This window comes from Aulonocara stuartgranti (assembly GCF_965226115.1).
Source record: "Aulonocara stuartgranti genome assembly, chromosome: 16".
Classification (NCBI taxonomy): domain Eukaryota; kingdom Metazoa; phylum Chordata; class Actinopteri; order Cichliformes; family Cichlidae; genus Aulonocara; species Aulonocara stuartgranti.
This window is the reverse complement of record NC_138952.1, coordinates 21348463-21361206: the sequence shown is the minus strand read 5'-3', so window position 1 is coordinate 21361206 and position 12744 is coordinate 21348463. Positions and strand designations below refer to the sequence as shown.

At 39.7% G+C, this 12744-nt stretch overlaps 2 protein-coding genes across 2 annotated transcripts; one reads left to right on the top strand and one right to left on the bottom strand.

Annotated features, from left to right (window-relative positions):
- The first annotated feature begins 3080 nt into the window (after positions 1 to 3080).
- Positions 3081 to 10161, top strand: LOC309690823 (four and a half LIM domains protein 2). The gene is made up of 6 exons (XM_082508204.1): positions 3081 to 3178; positions 5311 to 5486; positions 5566 to 5740; positions 6521 to 6690; positions 6841 to 7027; positions 7118 to 10161. The coding sequence occupies exons 2-6, from the start codon at positions 5331 to 5333 to the stop codon at positions 7267 to 7269; spliced, it is 840 nt and encodes a 279-aa protein (XP_082364330.1). The 5' UTR covers positions 3081 to 3178; positions 5311 to 5330; the 3' UTR covers positions 7270 to 10161.
- Positions 7656 to 12560, bottom strand: cUnh2orf49 (chromosome Un C2orf49 homolog). The gene is made up of 4 exons (XM_082508205.1): positions 12413 to 12560; positions 12069 to 12232; positions 11248 to 11497; positions 7656 to 11066 (listed from the first exon to the last, which is right to left on the bottom strand). The coding sequence occupies exons 1-4, from the start codon at positions 12521 to 12523 to the stop codon at positions 11010 to 11012; spliced, it is 582 nt and encodes a 193-aa protein (XP_082364331.1). The 5' UTR covers positions 12524 to 12560; the 3' UTR covers positions 7656 to 11009.
- Between the last annotated feature and the right edge of the window lie 184 nt (positions 12561 to 12744).

Genomic DNA, 12744 nt, shown 5'->3' with positions numbered 1-12744 from the left:
AAATGAATCCATCCGTCTTTATCAGTTCTAACTGCCCATCTGAGACCTTCGTTGTGACGCTACTTTAAAGTCAGTTGCTGGGATCCATTTCATGAAGTTTGACAGGGAGTGCAGTGAAGTTCTTCCAAAGGATCATATTGGATCTTGGATGACCCAGAGAAATTCCAGTCCAGTTGGTTGCTCTGGCACTAATGATTAACAGTCCACTAGTGACGATGGGGAGTGCCTGGTTTGACCTTTCCACATGGCTGTATTTGCAGCAGAAGTAAGTACCAGGCTTTACCATCATGATAGCCTTGCTGTGCCCAGACAGCTGCACCTTTATCCCCTTGGCCTCAGCAGCTGAGGTGGAGGCCTCAGTCCAGAGAGTGCAGAGAGAGGGAGGTTTCAGCTAAATGCTGGGAAGAAGGAGCAAATACTGAGGGCACGTTAGGGCAGTCTTGGGCATCCTTTCAACTGGTCATATTTATTATATGCACAGTTATATGTTTAACTGGACCTCATGTCTCCAATTAAGTGAACTGAACTGAATTGATTGTTTTCCATGCCTGAATACTAAAGCATTATAAAATAGAATCAGTTTAATTTACACACGAGCAGCAAAGAACATATCATTTTTAGTTATGCTCATATTTCATGGTTAAATCCCTTTAGTTCCCTCAAACACCACCTTTAAAAAAAAAATAAACAAATAAAAAGATGCCACATGTTTATTACAGTGACAATAATCCAATTTTTCCCAGTCTTTCTTCCAATGTAGTACAATATGATCTTCTGTCTGACAAACTGCCTTCTGACTTCAATTTAACAGTACTAGTCCAAATAACATAACCTCCTGTTTGTCTCTGCTTCCCATTTCAAACATGTCTGGCATACATAAAACACTGCTGCTGTTTACTACAGTCGAAAGAAGTCTGAAAAATTACTGCTAAAATTTTAAATAATTGGTGGGAGAGACAGCAATTTCCACAAGCATATCTAAAACATGTAAACTCAGGTTAGAGCTCTCAGGATGCATCAGAGCCATCGTTCTTATTAAATGATTAATCTGCATTTAATAGGTTTGGAGGCTCAATTCCTTGTTGTGTTACTGAAGCTGTTCTTAAACAGTTTTCAGGGTGTGGCAGGATGCACTTTTACACTGGGGGAGGACACTGGGATTAGGGTTAGCTACCACCATGAAGTAGGTGGGGGGTGCTATGTTTGCAAATGTTTGACTTCTATGCTAGAGGGATTCCTGTTTGTATAAAAATTGGTCATTTTTAGCCTGTTGCTAGCAGGTTGCTGGGGATGTAAAATCTTTATTTAATTATTAAAATATTGATAAAATGTTGGTGTCATGAAAATGACTTTTTTAAGGTGCTGTAGGTGCACAAAGGTTAAAAACAGGTCATTTTAGCCCATTGCTAGGCAGCTGCTAACCAACGTGATCACGTCAGGTCACCTGTGAGTGATTGAATTAGTATGGCTGATCAATTTCTATAAGTAGTAAAAAGGCAAAAAGTGATATAAACCAGGCTGTTGTTTATATCCCAGTTGAACTGGTTGCCACAGCTACAAGAAATTGGGATTTGCTTCCAAACTTTAAGCTAAATGCTAAATGTACTTGTTTTCTAATCAATTTGAGCACTCAAACAGCTTTTTTCCTACAAACTTGGTTCACCAAGTTCACCTATTCATTCATGCTTAAGCACTTTTAACCGATTGTTCACAAACACACACAAACACTCTGTTGGATGCATCAGATGTAAACAACCCGCTCTATCTCCTGATCCTAAAGCTAAGACACAAACTGTTTCACCTTAGTATTAATACTTTCTAAAATCTACCAGTCACTGGTCAGCACTAAAGTAAAAGTACTGATGACTGAGTCAGAAGTGGTGAGGATGATTTCAATGAAAAATTAATGAATCACATGACTTACATGAGTGCTAAATTTAATGGGAAACTCTCAAATTGTTGTTGACATAACCACAATGTCATCCCCCTGGTGGTGCAAAGGACAGGTTTTACACAAAGTCATTACAGCAAATCAATATTGTTTTAAAAGATTATCTCATGAGACAAATCCCTGTTAACTGAAGTGATGGGATAGCCAGCGATATGGCTGAACCCAACTGTGATAAACATGGTGGCTAAAACCATAGAGACAACACCCTCATAAACTGATTTAACACTTTGTTAAGCACCAAACTCTTTATGCCGTGCTACAAATAGAACACTAGAATCTTAGTGGAGCATTGCTGACGCATTTTCTCACTGGAGAGTGTCCAGGGACCACAGGGTCAGGAAAACCTGCCTCAGAGAGAAAGGGAGACGTCGAATGACAGAAGAAAGAGTGGGGAAGCACCTGGGGGTGCGGGTGGGGGTGACGGAGGGGGCCGCGGTGTGGATTAGAGAGCATCAGAAAATAGTGCTAAAATTTTCTAAGAAAACAAGTGGGTGTCTGTCATTAGCAAGTCTGGATATTGTAGCCAACAAATGGGAGGGCTGGGAATGAATGTGGAGTCCCCCTGTGAGGGGAAATATGGGGAGGCAGGAACAGATGAGACATTTGAGTAGCAACAAATCTCACAGGACAAAAATCTTGAACATTTGACTCTTGGCATCTTTTCTATCATATATAGAAGGCTGCAGGAATATTGTGTCATTACTCAATAATATAGCATATGCATTAGAGTGCAATGTTGTGGTAATGATGGATAACTGCGACAGAAAGAAAACAAACAATAGCAAGGAAAGATGAATAACTCTCTCCAAGGAGTGGAAAAGGGAGGAATGATATGATACGACTGTTCTGGGGAGAAGCAAAAATAATGAAAGAAGAGAGTGAAGCACGAGTGAATGAACACGTGAATCACACGGAGAGGATGTGAGCGAGTGAACAACTTCTGAGTGACCTTAAAAGGCCACATGGTTGAGCTGGGGACAAAATGAGCGAGTGAAATGGGGCCTCGGGTTTATCTCTGTGAAGCTCTGCTGTATTTATAGATCATCTCAAAAAAGAATCCCTGCCCCCTTGTAACCCCCCTCCCCCCACATCTATCATCCCTCCCCCATTTTCAATTAGCCCCTGATGGGTGGAGTAAAGCAATCAGGAGTAAGTACAGCTCACCCAGAGCCTGCTCCTTCAGTCTGCCACAGACTCCACACAGGCACACACTCCTCAGACAGGAAGGTAAGAACCAACTCTGTTCAACTGCTCCACTCTCCATGTATTCACTTGTCCATTCTTCCGCCTATCCATTCTCCTCACTGGTTTTCATTCACCATGTCTTCCATTCTCCACCACACTGGCATCCTCCTATCTGCCTCCCCACCCACCTTCTCGTGTTCTCCCTTCTTCCACCTGCAGAGCATTGTCACTATTTAACTACCTCTTCCATCACCTCACTTTCCTTTCGGCCTGTTTCATGCAGACTGGATTCCTTATTTAGTAAAAAGCTCTTCCTTAAATCATCCAGTGATGGGTAGGCTAGTTATCTTGAACCTTTTCTGCTCCCTTCTCTTCAAAACGTAAACCTAACTTTACTACTATAAAACCAGCCACTTCCTAATAACTTCTGTTGCTTTTTATGGCTTTACAGTATTTTGGTGTTTTTAGATCACACTTTTTCTAAACTGTACAAAAACTGTGCTCTCTCTCATAGAAATACAAATGATTGATGCGGGGTTCAGATTTTTTAATTAGGTTTGCCTGAAGGGGGATCAGCAAATCAGATTAGATCAAGTTAAGATCAATTAATGTTTAATTCTGTGTAACACTTAGAAGGTTGCTATGTGACTGAAAAGGATATCCTTCAGGACTGTTAGGTCAGGAGAGTAGAACACTAAAGTGGGCTAGCATCTGTAAAGATGAGTAAAAGGCTGCGATTTTAAGCTTTTCTGCATCTTTTTTGGCGTTATGATGCGATCGCACAATTCCTTTTTGCAGTTTCACTCTAACTAAACGTTCTTAGACCTAAATATAAATGTTCCAGTGCATGCAGATAATGCCATACATGCAGAGATCTTATTAAAATACTGTAAAATAAGCAGTTCTCTACAAGGCACCATGTTTAAACACAAGAACCTTTTAATAGTTCACTTTTCTGTAAACTGTCTGTAGCTCAGGTTGACTCCCAGATGGGGAGCATCAAAGAGACCCCAGAAGCTGGGAAACAGCTGCATGGCATGTCTGAATGGCTGGAGCTTTTATTTGCGGCAGTTCAGATTAGCCTTTTTTTATTTTTAGGAGTCAGATAAATCCTTATATAAGCTAGGTGAGTCATGGTGGGAGTGATAAACAATGAGGGAATGTGGGAGGGCGCTGAGAATGCTTAGAGCAGAAAGGACGGGCAGATTAAACGTCTCAGCTTCAGCAAGATAAAAGAAACTAACCTTTTGAGTGTGGGGAGCATCGCAAATCACTCACGGACCACTTAGGTGGGAATCTACGGTGATCAAATATAGATCACAGGGAAGAACAATAAGATTATAGGGATGACAGCAGAGAGCAGCTCAATTCAAACCAGAAATATGAATTTAAGCTTGGGGTTTCTGGAGGGGATTTTTGCAGGGTTTTTTTGTCTTGATCTGCTTTATTTGGTGAGAGCTTGGGTAGTATTTAATTCTGTCTTGGAGAATGGAACTTCATCAACCCTTTTTTTTTTGCCCTGCATCTTCTCTTTTACCCACAAAGAAATACTCAAATAAATCGCTTATGTTATCCTCGTTTAATCAAGAGTAGCGATATAGGCACAGGTGGGATAGCCAAGAGCTCAACAGGCAGACCACAAACAGCTGCAGATTGTGAACAGTCATTATTACGAGTGTCGTTTAAACCCACTTATGCACGGACGCGCACACACAGTGACAAGGGATACTGTGATCTGGCGCTGACAGCTGGAGGTGAGGTGATAAATGGGTCGGCGTATAGTGGCGTAGTGTGTGTTGGTATGCAACGGGGTAAAAGTTGACTGTCTCTAAGCAGGACTGATAGGAGTTATTTATATCCGCCTCATCGCTCACCTTCTCATCTGTCACAAAATGAAGGACGTCTGAGAGATGGGAGAGGAAGATGAAAGAGGGAAATGCATGGAAAACTCCCCAACTTGTAACGTGACAGGTCTACTAATGCGTCCTAGAAAACGCCATTAGTTTGAAGTTTGATTTCTAAGAAATGGCTCTCTGATGATTGCCAGCATCGCTCCAAGGATTAATTGGAGCAGGGAAGCAAAATGGCAAAAGTTTCTATGGTACTTAATATAAGCGTTCATATCCTGTATACATAATATTACCCTTAGGCTCTTTTGCTTCTTTCTCTCTCAGCTGAGCAGTGCTAGGTCAAAATGACAGAACGCTACGACTGCCACTACTGCAAAGAGTCCCTGTTTGGGAAGAAGTATGTTCTGCGAGAGGAAAATCCCTACTGTGTGAAATGTTATGAAAGCCTGTACTCCAACACCTGTGAGGAGTGCAAGAAGCCTATTGGCTGTAACACCAGGGTAAGAGATATAAAATGAAGAAATGCATAGATACAAGAACAAGTAGAGAACAAGAACAAGAGTACTGCTCTTTCTGCAGGATCTTTCCTACAAGGACCGTCACTGGCATGAGGAATGCTTTAAGTGCTTCCAGTGCAAGCGCTCCCTGGTGGACAAGCCCTTCTCTACCAAGGACGAGCAGCTCCTTTGCACCGAGTGCTACTCCAACGAGTATTCCTCCAAGTGCCATGAGTGCAAGAAAACCATCATGCCAGGTAGGAAGAAAACTGAAATAGATCAGCAGAGTAGCTAGAAAAATTAAAACCTTAATTTGTCACTCAATTTTAAATTGGATCATTGCATAAATAAAAAGTCTTCTGTCTCACTATATAGACTGGTTGGTGCAGATTATATTATATGAAAGTTGTAATGAGAATAAAATCCACTATTGTAGGCTGAGTTATAGCTGACTTTCTATGCTGGAAAAACAGAGCTGTAGCCCGGAGGGTGGGAAAGCACCTCAGAGGTCTGAAGGTTGCCTGTTCAGTTCAGGATCTCTGCAAAAATAAGGATAATGGGGAGTAACTTAACTAAAGCTAAAATTGAATTAAACCAAGTAATAGAACTAGATTGAGAAGTTTGAAACAGTACTGATATTGTTTGTGCTATTTTCCCAGTGGATGAACAAGAAGGTTTCCTCTTTTTTCATTTGATTAGCTGGGCACGATACATGCCCATTAGTCCTGTTTGCCCACATTGCTGTAGTACAGTTATAATAATATAGGGTATAAACACATTAATTTTGTCAGTACATTTACAGAAACCTGCTTTCTTTTCACTTTAATAGGTACAAATAAAGTAACAACTAATTACTAAGTATTTGTAACCTATTCCTATACACTTCAACCTGAGCAGTGATTGGTATGGAGCGACATGCGGCACATACTATAGAATAAAACCATACCTTGTTGGGCCTTTGGAGTACTAGAACATGTATACTATGTTGACCCAAAATTGAATTTAATCATTAGTTGTAAACTTACTATTTTCTGAAGGCTCCAGGAAGATGGAGCACAAGGGGAACAGCTGGCACGAGACCTGTTTCACCTGCAAGCGATGCCAGCAGCCTATTGGCACCAAGAGCTTCATCCCCAAGGACAACCAGAACTTCTGTGTGCCCTGCTATGAGAAGCAGTTTGCCATGCATTGTGTGCACTGCAAGAAGGTAGCACATCCACTGCTACATACAATGATATCGAGTAAAATGTACTTTCAAAGTAGCTCTCTATTTTCAGTCTCCATTTTCACACTACATGTTATTGTTGCATGTGTAACAGCACTAAAGTGTGGCAGTAACCCAGTTCCCTCTAAATAGCCCATCACCACTGGCGGGGTGACCTACCGTGACCAGCCCTGGCACAAGGACTGCTTCCTTTGCACTAGCTGCAAGCAGCAGCTGTCTGGACAGAGGTTTACCTCCAGAGACGACTTTGCCTACTGCCTCAACTGCTTCTGCAACCTTTATGCTAAGAAGTGTGCCTCGTGCACCACCCCCATTAGCGGTAATCTTTAATCACTGGGTCAACTGAATCTAATAAGGCTCATTTATAACAGGTTTGTCAGATGTATTGACTTCAATTTGATATTCTTAGGTCTTGGGGGCAGCAAGTATATCTCCTTTGAGGAGCGTCAGTGGCACAATGACTGCTTCAACTGTAAGAAGTGCTCCGTGTCCCTGGTCGGCCGTGGATTTCTCACCGAACGCGACGATATCCTGTGCCCAGAGTGCGGCAAAGACATCTAATTCAGCCCGAGTGATGACCGTTACATCTGACGGGATGACCACGTTATGATCAGGGAACGATGCAGAGTTGATAAATTCTATTTGAGCACAGTGCATGACATCTATAACATCGTTACTACAAAGCAATACTATGAATGTACATGAAATACAAGCTACTAACAGTGTTCTTTGAGATAAGAGAGTTCATTTAAGTTAAATGTTCACTATTTGAGGAAAGAAAAAGTAATTACTAATCAATAAATGTAGGCATGAATCTGCTGTATTGTGCTCATGAAGAGAAAATGTTTCCAAGTAGATACTGAAGTAAGGATTCTGAGGAAAATCTACAATTTTACTGCACACTATCAGCTTAATAATAGTAATTACTGCTTTGTGCATGTAATTAGAGTTTTTGTGACGTTTAACCACTTAAATATTAAAAATGCATATTTATTCATATAAAGGAATAAATATGAATACATTGCATGAAAGATGAAAAATATAAATAAATAAATTCTGCATGAAATAAGATGATTTCAGGATTTCTAAACAAAACACAAAAACAAAACAAAAAAATCAAAAGAGATTAAAAATGGCAAAGTCAAAATGTTTTTATTGGTAACTTACAAAAAGAAAAGATTAAAAATGTTCTAGAAAAGCACTACAGATTGCTCGGTGGAAGATTTTTATCGTTTCATTCAGTTTTACTCCAATGTCCAGTTGAACACCATGTCAAACATGACACATAAAGCCCGTAAAATTTCTTACATAATTAAATCAATGAACATCCTTTTTTTTTTAATTTTATAGAATTCATTTTTTTATGACACTTTTGTACAAACACTGATTCAAAGCACATTTTCCGGTGTGTTTTAATGAACTCCGCATCAGTAACTGCAAAGTCAATTCTCCTTTTCTCCAGTAAATAGGCTTCAAAAGTTCTGCATTCTTGGTTTTGCCCAAGCTCGTTTTATGTGTCTGAATTATTAAAAACTGGTATTCAATTGCAACCCAGTTTCTGAAAAGTTGGAAAACTGTAAAATGTTAATACAATTTGCAAGACATATCAACGATTGAAAAACAGGTTGTTGTGTTTTTAAGTGGTATGTTTAACACTGTGTTGCTCATCACAGGTAAGTGTTTGGAAAATGAGGAGGTAAATTCTTGTAGTTCTCAAAGTCTTGCTTGGGTTGAGATTTCAGGGCTTCTTTGGTCAGATTTTTGGATGTTTTTCCTACTAAGCTACACTGTTGGCTTAGCAATGTTGGCTAAAATACGCAAGAGGTCTGCACAGAAAAGTCTTCTGGATGTAAGTATGTGATGCTGTATTGTTTAGCATTATTGATGCCTTTACAGATGTTGCTCAGTCTATGTTCACTAACGTAAGCCTATGCCAGCACAGTTGCTGCCTTTGCTCTTGGTGTCAGTAAGCCAGGCCGTCCCCCTACCACACGATTTTCAAATACCTTATGACTGCAAATTTACATTTTTCTTGTCACAGGAGAGCATTTCATTTCACTTTAATCCATTGTTTCTTACTTGTTTTTTTTTTTTTTTAACTTTGCATAGTGTTGTTTAACTTGTATTTTTGGTTTAAATAATTTGTGTTAATTTGTTCATAAAGAGAAGATTATCCTTAGATAAAAAAAAACAAAAAACAAAACCCCCAATTCCAAAAAATATAAAAACAGACTGAAACGATTTGCAAATTTTATGAAATTTAATTAAACCATAATTTATTCACAATGAAACATAGAAAACATCAAATGTTTAAACTGAGACATTCTATTATTTCATAAAAAATACTTGCTTAATTCAAATTTAATGGCAGCGACATGTGATGGGGCAACAAATGGCTGGAAAAATAGCTCATACTAAAAAATACAACTGGAACTAGTTTGCAGCTAATTAGGTTAATTGGTAACAGATCGTGACATGAGCTGATATTAAAAAAAAGGAGCATCTTAGAGAGGCAGAACTTCTCAGAAGTAAAGCTGTGCACAGGTTCACCACTCTGCAAAGAATTGTGTTCACAATTGTTGCATCAATCTATTTTAGAGTAATGGTCTTAAATGTAAAATTGAGAAGAGTTTCTCGTTATCTCAGTACATAATATCAGCAGAATATTCAGAGAATCTCTGTGCACACCAATAAGGTGAAAACTCAGTATTGGATGCCTGTGATCTTCGCACCCTCAGGCAGCACTGCACTGAAAACAGGCAGGATTCTGTCACAGATCACTGCACAAGCTCAGGAAGACTTCCAGAAATCACTGTCTGTGAACACAGTTCACTGTGGCATCCACAAGTGCAGGTTAAGGCTTAAAAAAAAAGACAAAAAAGAAGCTATATGTCAAAATGATCCAGAGACACAGCTGTTATCTCTGTGCCAAGGCTCATTTATAACTGCCAAGACAAAGTGGAAACTGTTCTCCAGTCAGACGAGCTGAAATTTGAATTTCTGGGGGCGGAAAACATGGATGCTATATCATCTGGATTAAAGAGGAGAGGGACCATCCAGCTTCATCCATGTGCTCAAAAGTCTGCATTTTTGATGTTATGAAAACAAGAACAGAAAATGTGGCACATCATAAAACGAAAAACACAACAAAGATGATCCAAGACTGTTGAACAGCTAGAATCTTCGATCAGACACGAACAGGACAAGTCCGCTCCCAAAAAGTCCAGCAGCTGGTCTCCTCAGTTTCCAGATGTTTACGGACTGCTGTTAAAAGAAGAGGTGATGCTACACAGTGGTAAATGTGGCCCTGCCCCAACTTTTTGAGATGTGTTAAGGCCATCAAATTCATAATGACTTTATTTTCTTCTTAAAATGCCACGCTGCCAGGTCAAACATGTGATATGTTTTCTATATGTTGTTGTGAATAAAATATGGGTTTATGAGATTTTCAAATCATCGCATTCTGTTTTTATTTACATTTTTGCACAACATCCCAAAATGTTTGGAACAGTATTTACAAAAGTGGTCCTTTTGAAAGACTCAGCCTCTCTGCGATGCTCTTTTTATGAACAAGTAATTACTGGTCTACTAACAATAAAGTTCAATATTGTTTTTATTTATCCCATCGTTATGTGCAGCATATGTAAAATCTCACACCAGAGTGACATTTCAAAATCCTGGAAAACGTATGTAGTGCTCGACAAATGCAAATCTCAGTTGAATTCATAACAGAAATGATAAAAATCACTGATCACACAACTTCTAAAATGTGATGCTCACCATGATCTGTCTATATTCATTTACAATACACCGAAGAAAAAGATCTGTTTCATAACATGTCTGCATTCCCTCTTGCTTACTTCCATTGTTATCACGTTATAAGATCCTTTAGCATCCAGTTGAACACACAGCCATCGAAGCCATCATTCATCACCCCGGGGCCTTTTAACCTAAACCAGCAACAGAATAAAAAGAGCAATAATTCACCTCACTCATTTTGGATGGGACTTAATGCAAGTTGCTGATTAATGCTGGTAAGGGCACTTGAGGTTTTGGAAAACATCAAGGAAGCTCGTGACTTCATCCCGGTTTGTAAGCTCTTATAACTGAATGGCAACAGTTAAGCAGCTTTGACCCACAGCTTGAAGGGTTTCCACCTCTTTCTGTGGATAAATGAGTTGGGAAAATTGTGATGGGACACCTAAGGTAGTGGACAACCACAGGTTACGGACAGGGAAAGGAGTGGTCTGTCTGCCGGACCTTGAGGTCCCATCAGGTCTGTATGAAAAAGAGGCCAAAGATCAGGGCCAAGTCACACGCTGGATCTTGTTCTTCACTTCCGGAGACTTCAGTGCCCCCTAAAACGATGGAGGATAAAACATAAACAGGCATTATGAACTGCATATTTTTCTTTTTTTAAGAATAAAATGATTTTTTTTATTATAAATGTCCTTTAGAATATCTCCAAACACACAAACAATATGAACACTTGTGGATTACTTTCTTTGTGCATGAATAACTGAGGAGAGAAGTTCCTACCGACGTATTTTCTTCTAGTTTGAGGTTTTTTGTGTCACTGCTGCGCTGACTGGATTGAGAGGAAGATGTGTTGCCTGAGAGTTTTCGGATGGGGTTGGAAAGATTTGCTGCTGGTGGAGGTTTTAACCTGTCGTTGCTTCCTATTGACACTATACTTCCCTCTGGTTTCTTCACTTTCAGTGGGCCAGAGTGAGAGGAGCTCCCATCGTACACAATCAGAGGCCTCTTTCTACTGTGGTCACTGCTGGAGCTGAAAAACCATATGAATCAGTTTCTGAAATGCATTAATCTTATTTTAACATTACATTACATTACAGGCTACAGTTTTCTTTTGTTTTGCCACATTTACACCTGGACTGTGTCTGTATGTGTTTTCCAGATACTGATATATAGTCCATGGATGAAAGATATTGTTTCTGTTTTACAAACTTTTGAATATGTTGTTTTACATGCATTTTATTCCTATACCTTGCTGAAAGACTTCCAACCAGGACAGAAACTGTTAAAGCTTAAAAAAGTGCACCAACATCATATCAAAACCAATGATATAAGAATGGGATGTCACTTAAGTTCATATATGTGTGAAGCCAGATGAGCAAGTACTTTTAGCAATATAGTGCATCTGTCCTGGGGCCTTTCACAGAGTTGTTACGTCTGTTGACTGATCAGTGAAATTACAGTAATAACACATTCGTTTCGCCTTTCATGGAACTCGGCAAATTATTTGGTCCAAATTCTAACATCATAGTCAAATTATCGATATGCAGACAGCCTAAAACTGCACATGAAAGTACTAAATGTCTGAAGCTGTGGACCCATACTTGTCTGACCGGTGAGCTACCGGCGTTTGCTTCCCTCGGCTCTTCTCCATCCTCCGTCCCCAGCGGGTGTTGGGTAAAGTCCTCTGCGGCAGAGGGATGATATGCCGCAGGTAGAGCTCTGTGAGCTGGTCCCTGCTCCCACAGTCTCTGGTACTCACGTTTTTCTGATTCAGAGAAAAATATCTCCACTTTAAAAATCACAAGCAGCGCCTTGAGTTGAGTGTACTTAAACAGTAACCAGAGAGGTGTCCTGCTTGTTAGCTTACATGCTAACATTTCCGCATTCTTCATTTATTCTCGCATCAAATCACATTTCTAGAGTTCCTTTTAAAACACCGACTTACCTCATTTAAAACTAGCCTCATAAAGTCCTGAGACAACAACTCAGGGTGAAGCAAGAGATCCGCATCCGAAGTACCAGCAGCCTTTCCATTTTGCCCCGTGGAAGTCGCCATGTTTGCCTTTCTTCTTCGCTGTTGGAGGTATACGACAGTTTGCATCCTTGAGCTTACAGGAATATTACTGCCTCCTACTGGCTTTAGACACGTAAAACCGTTTACATATTTGGTATGTATTTTTTAATAATGGTTATTTTCCTCTATAATTTTATTTCATTTCAGTTAGTTTTATTATTTTCAAAAGTCTATATCTCTTTTTTTTATTTTAGTTAACTTTT

Excerpts from the sequence above, each read along its gene's own strand:
- cUnh2orf49 (XM_082508205.1), bottom strand. The coding sequence starts at position 12,523 with ATGGCGACTTCCACGGGGCAAAATGGAAAGGCTGCTGGTACTTCGGAT. Across the intron at positions 11,498-12,068 it reads GTAGCTCACCGGTCAGACAA|CTCCAGCAGTGACCACAGTA; the intron begins GTATGGGTCCAC and ends ATGGTTTTTCAG. Across the intron at positions 11,067-11,247 it reads AACTAGAAGAAAATACGTCG|GGGGCACTGAAGTCTCCGGA; the intron begins GTAGGAACTTCT and ends CCATCGTTTTAG.
- LOC309690823 (XM_082508204.1), top strand. The coding sequence starts at position 5,331 with ATGACAGAACGCTACGACTGCCACTACTGCAAAGAGTCCCTGTTTGGG. Across the intron at positions 5,487-5,565 it reads CTATTGGCTGTAACACCAGG|GATCTTTCCTACAAGGACCG; the intron begins GTAAGAGATATA and ends CTCTTTCTGCAG. Across the intron at positions 5,741-6,520 it reads CAAGAAAACCATCATGCCAG|GCTCCAGGAAGATGGAGCAC; the intron begins GTAGGAAGAAAA and ends TATTTTCTGAAG.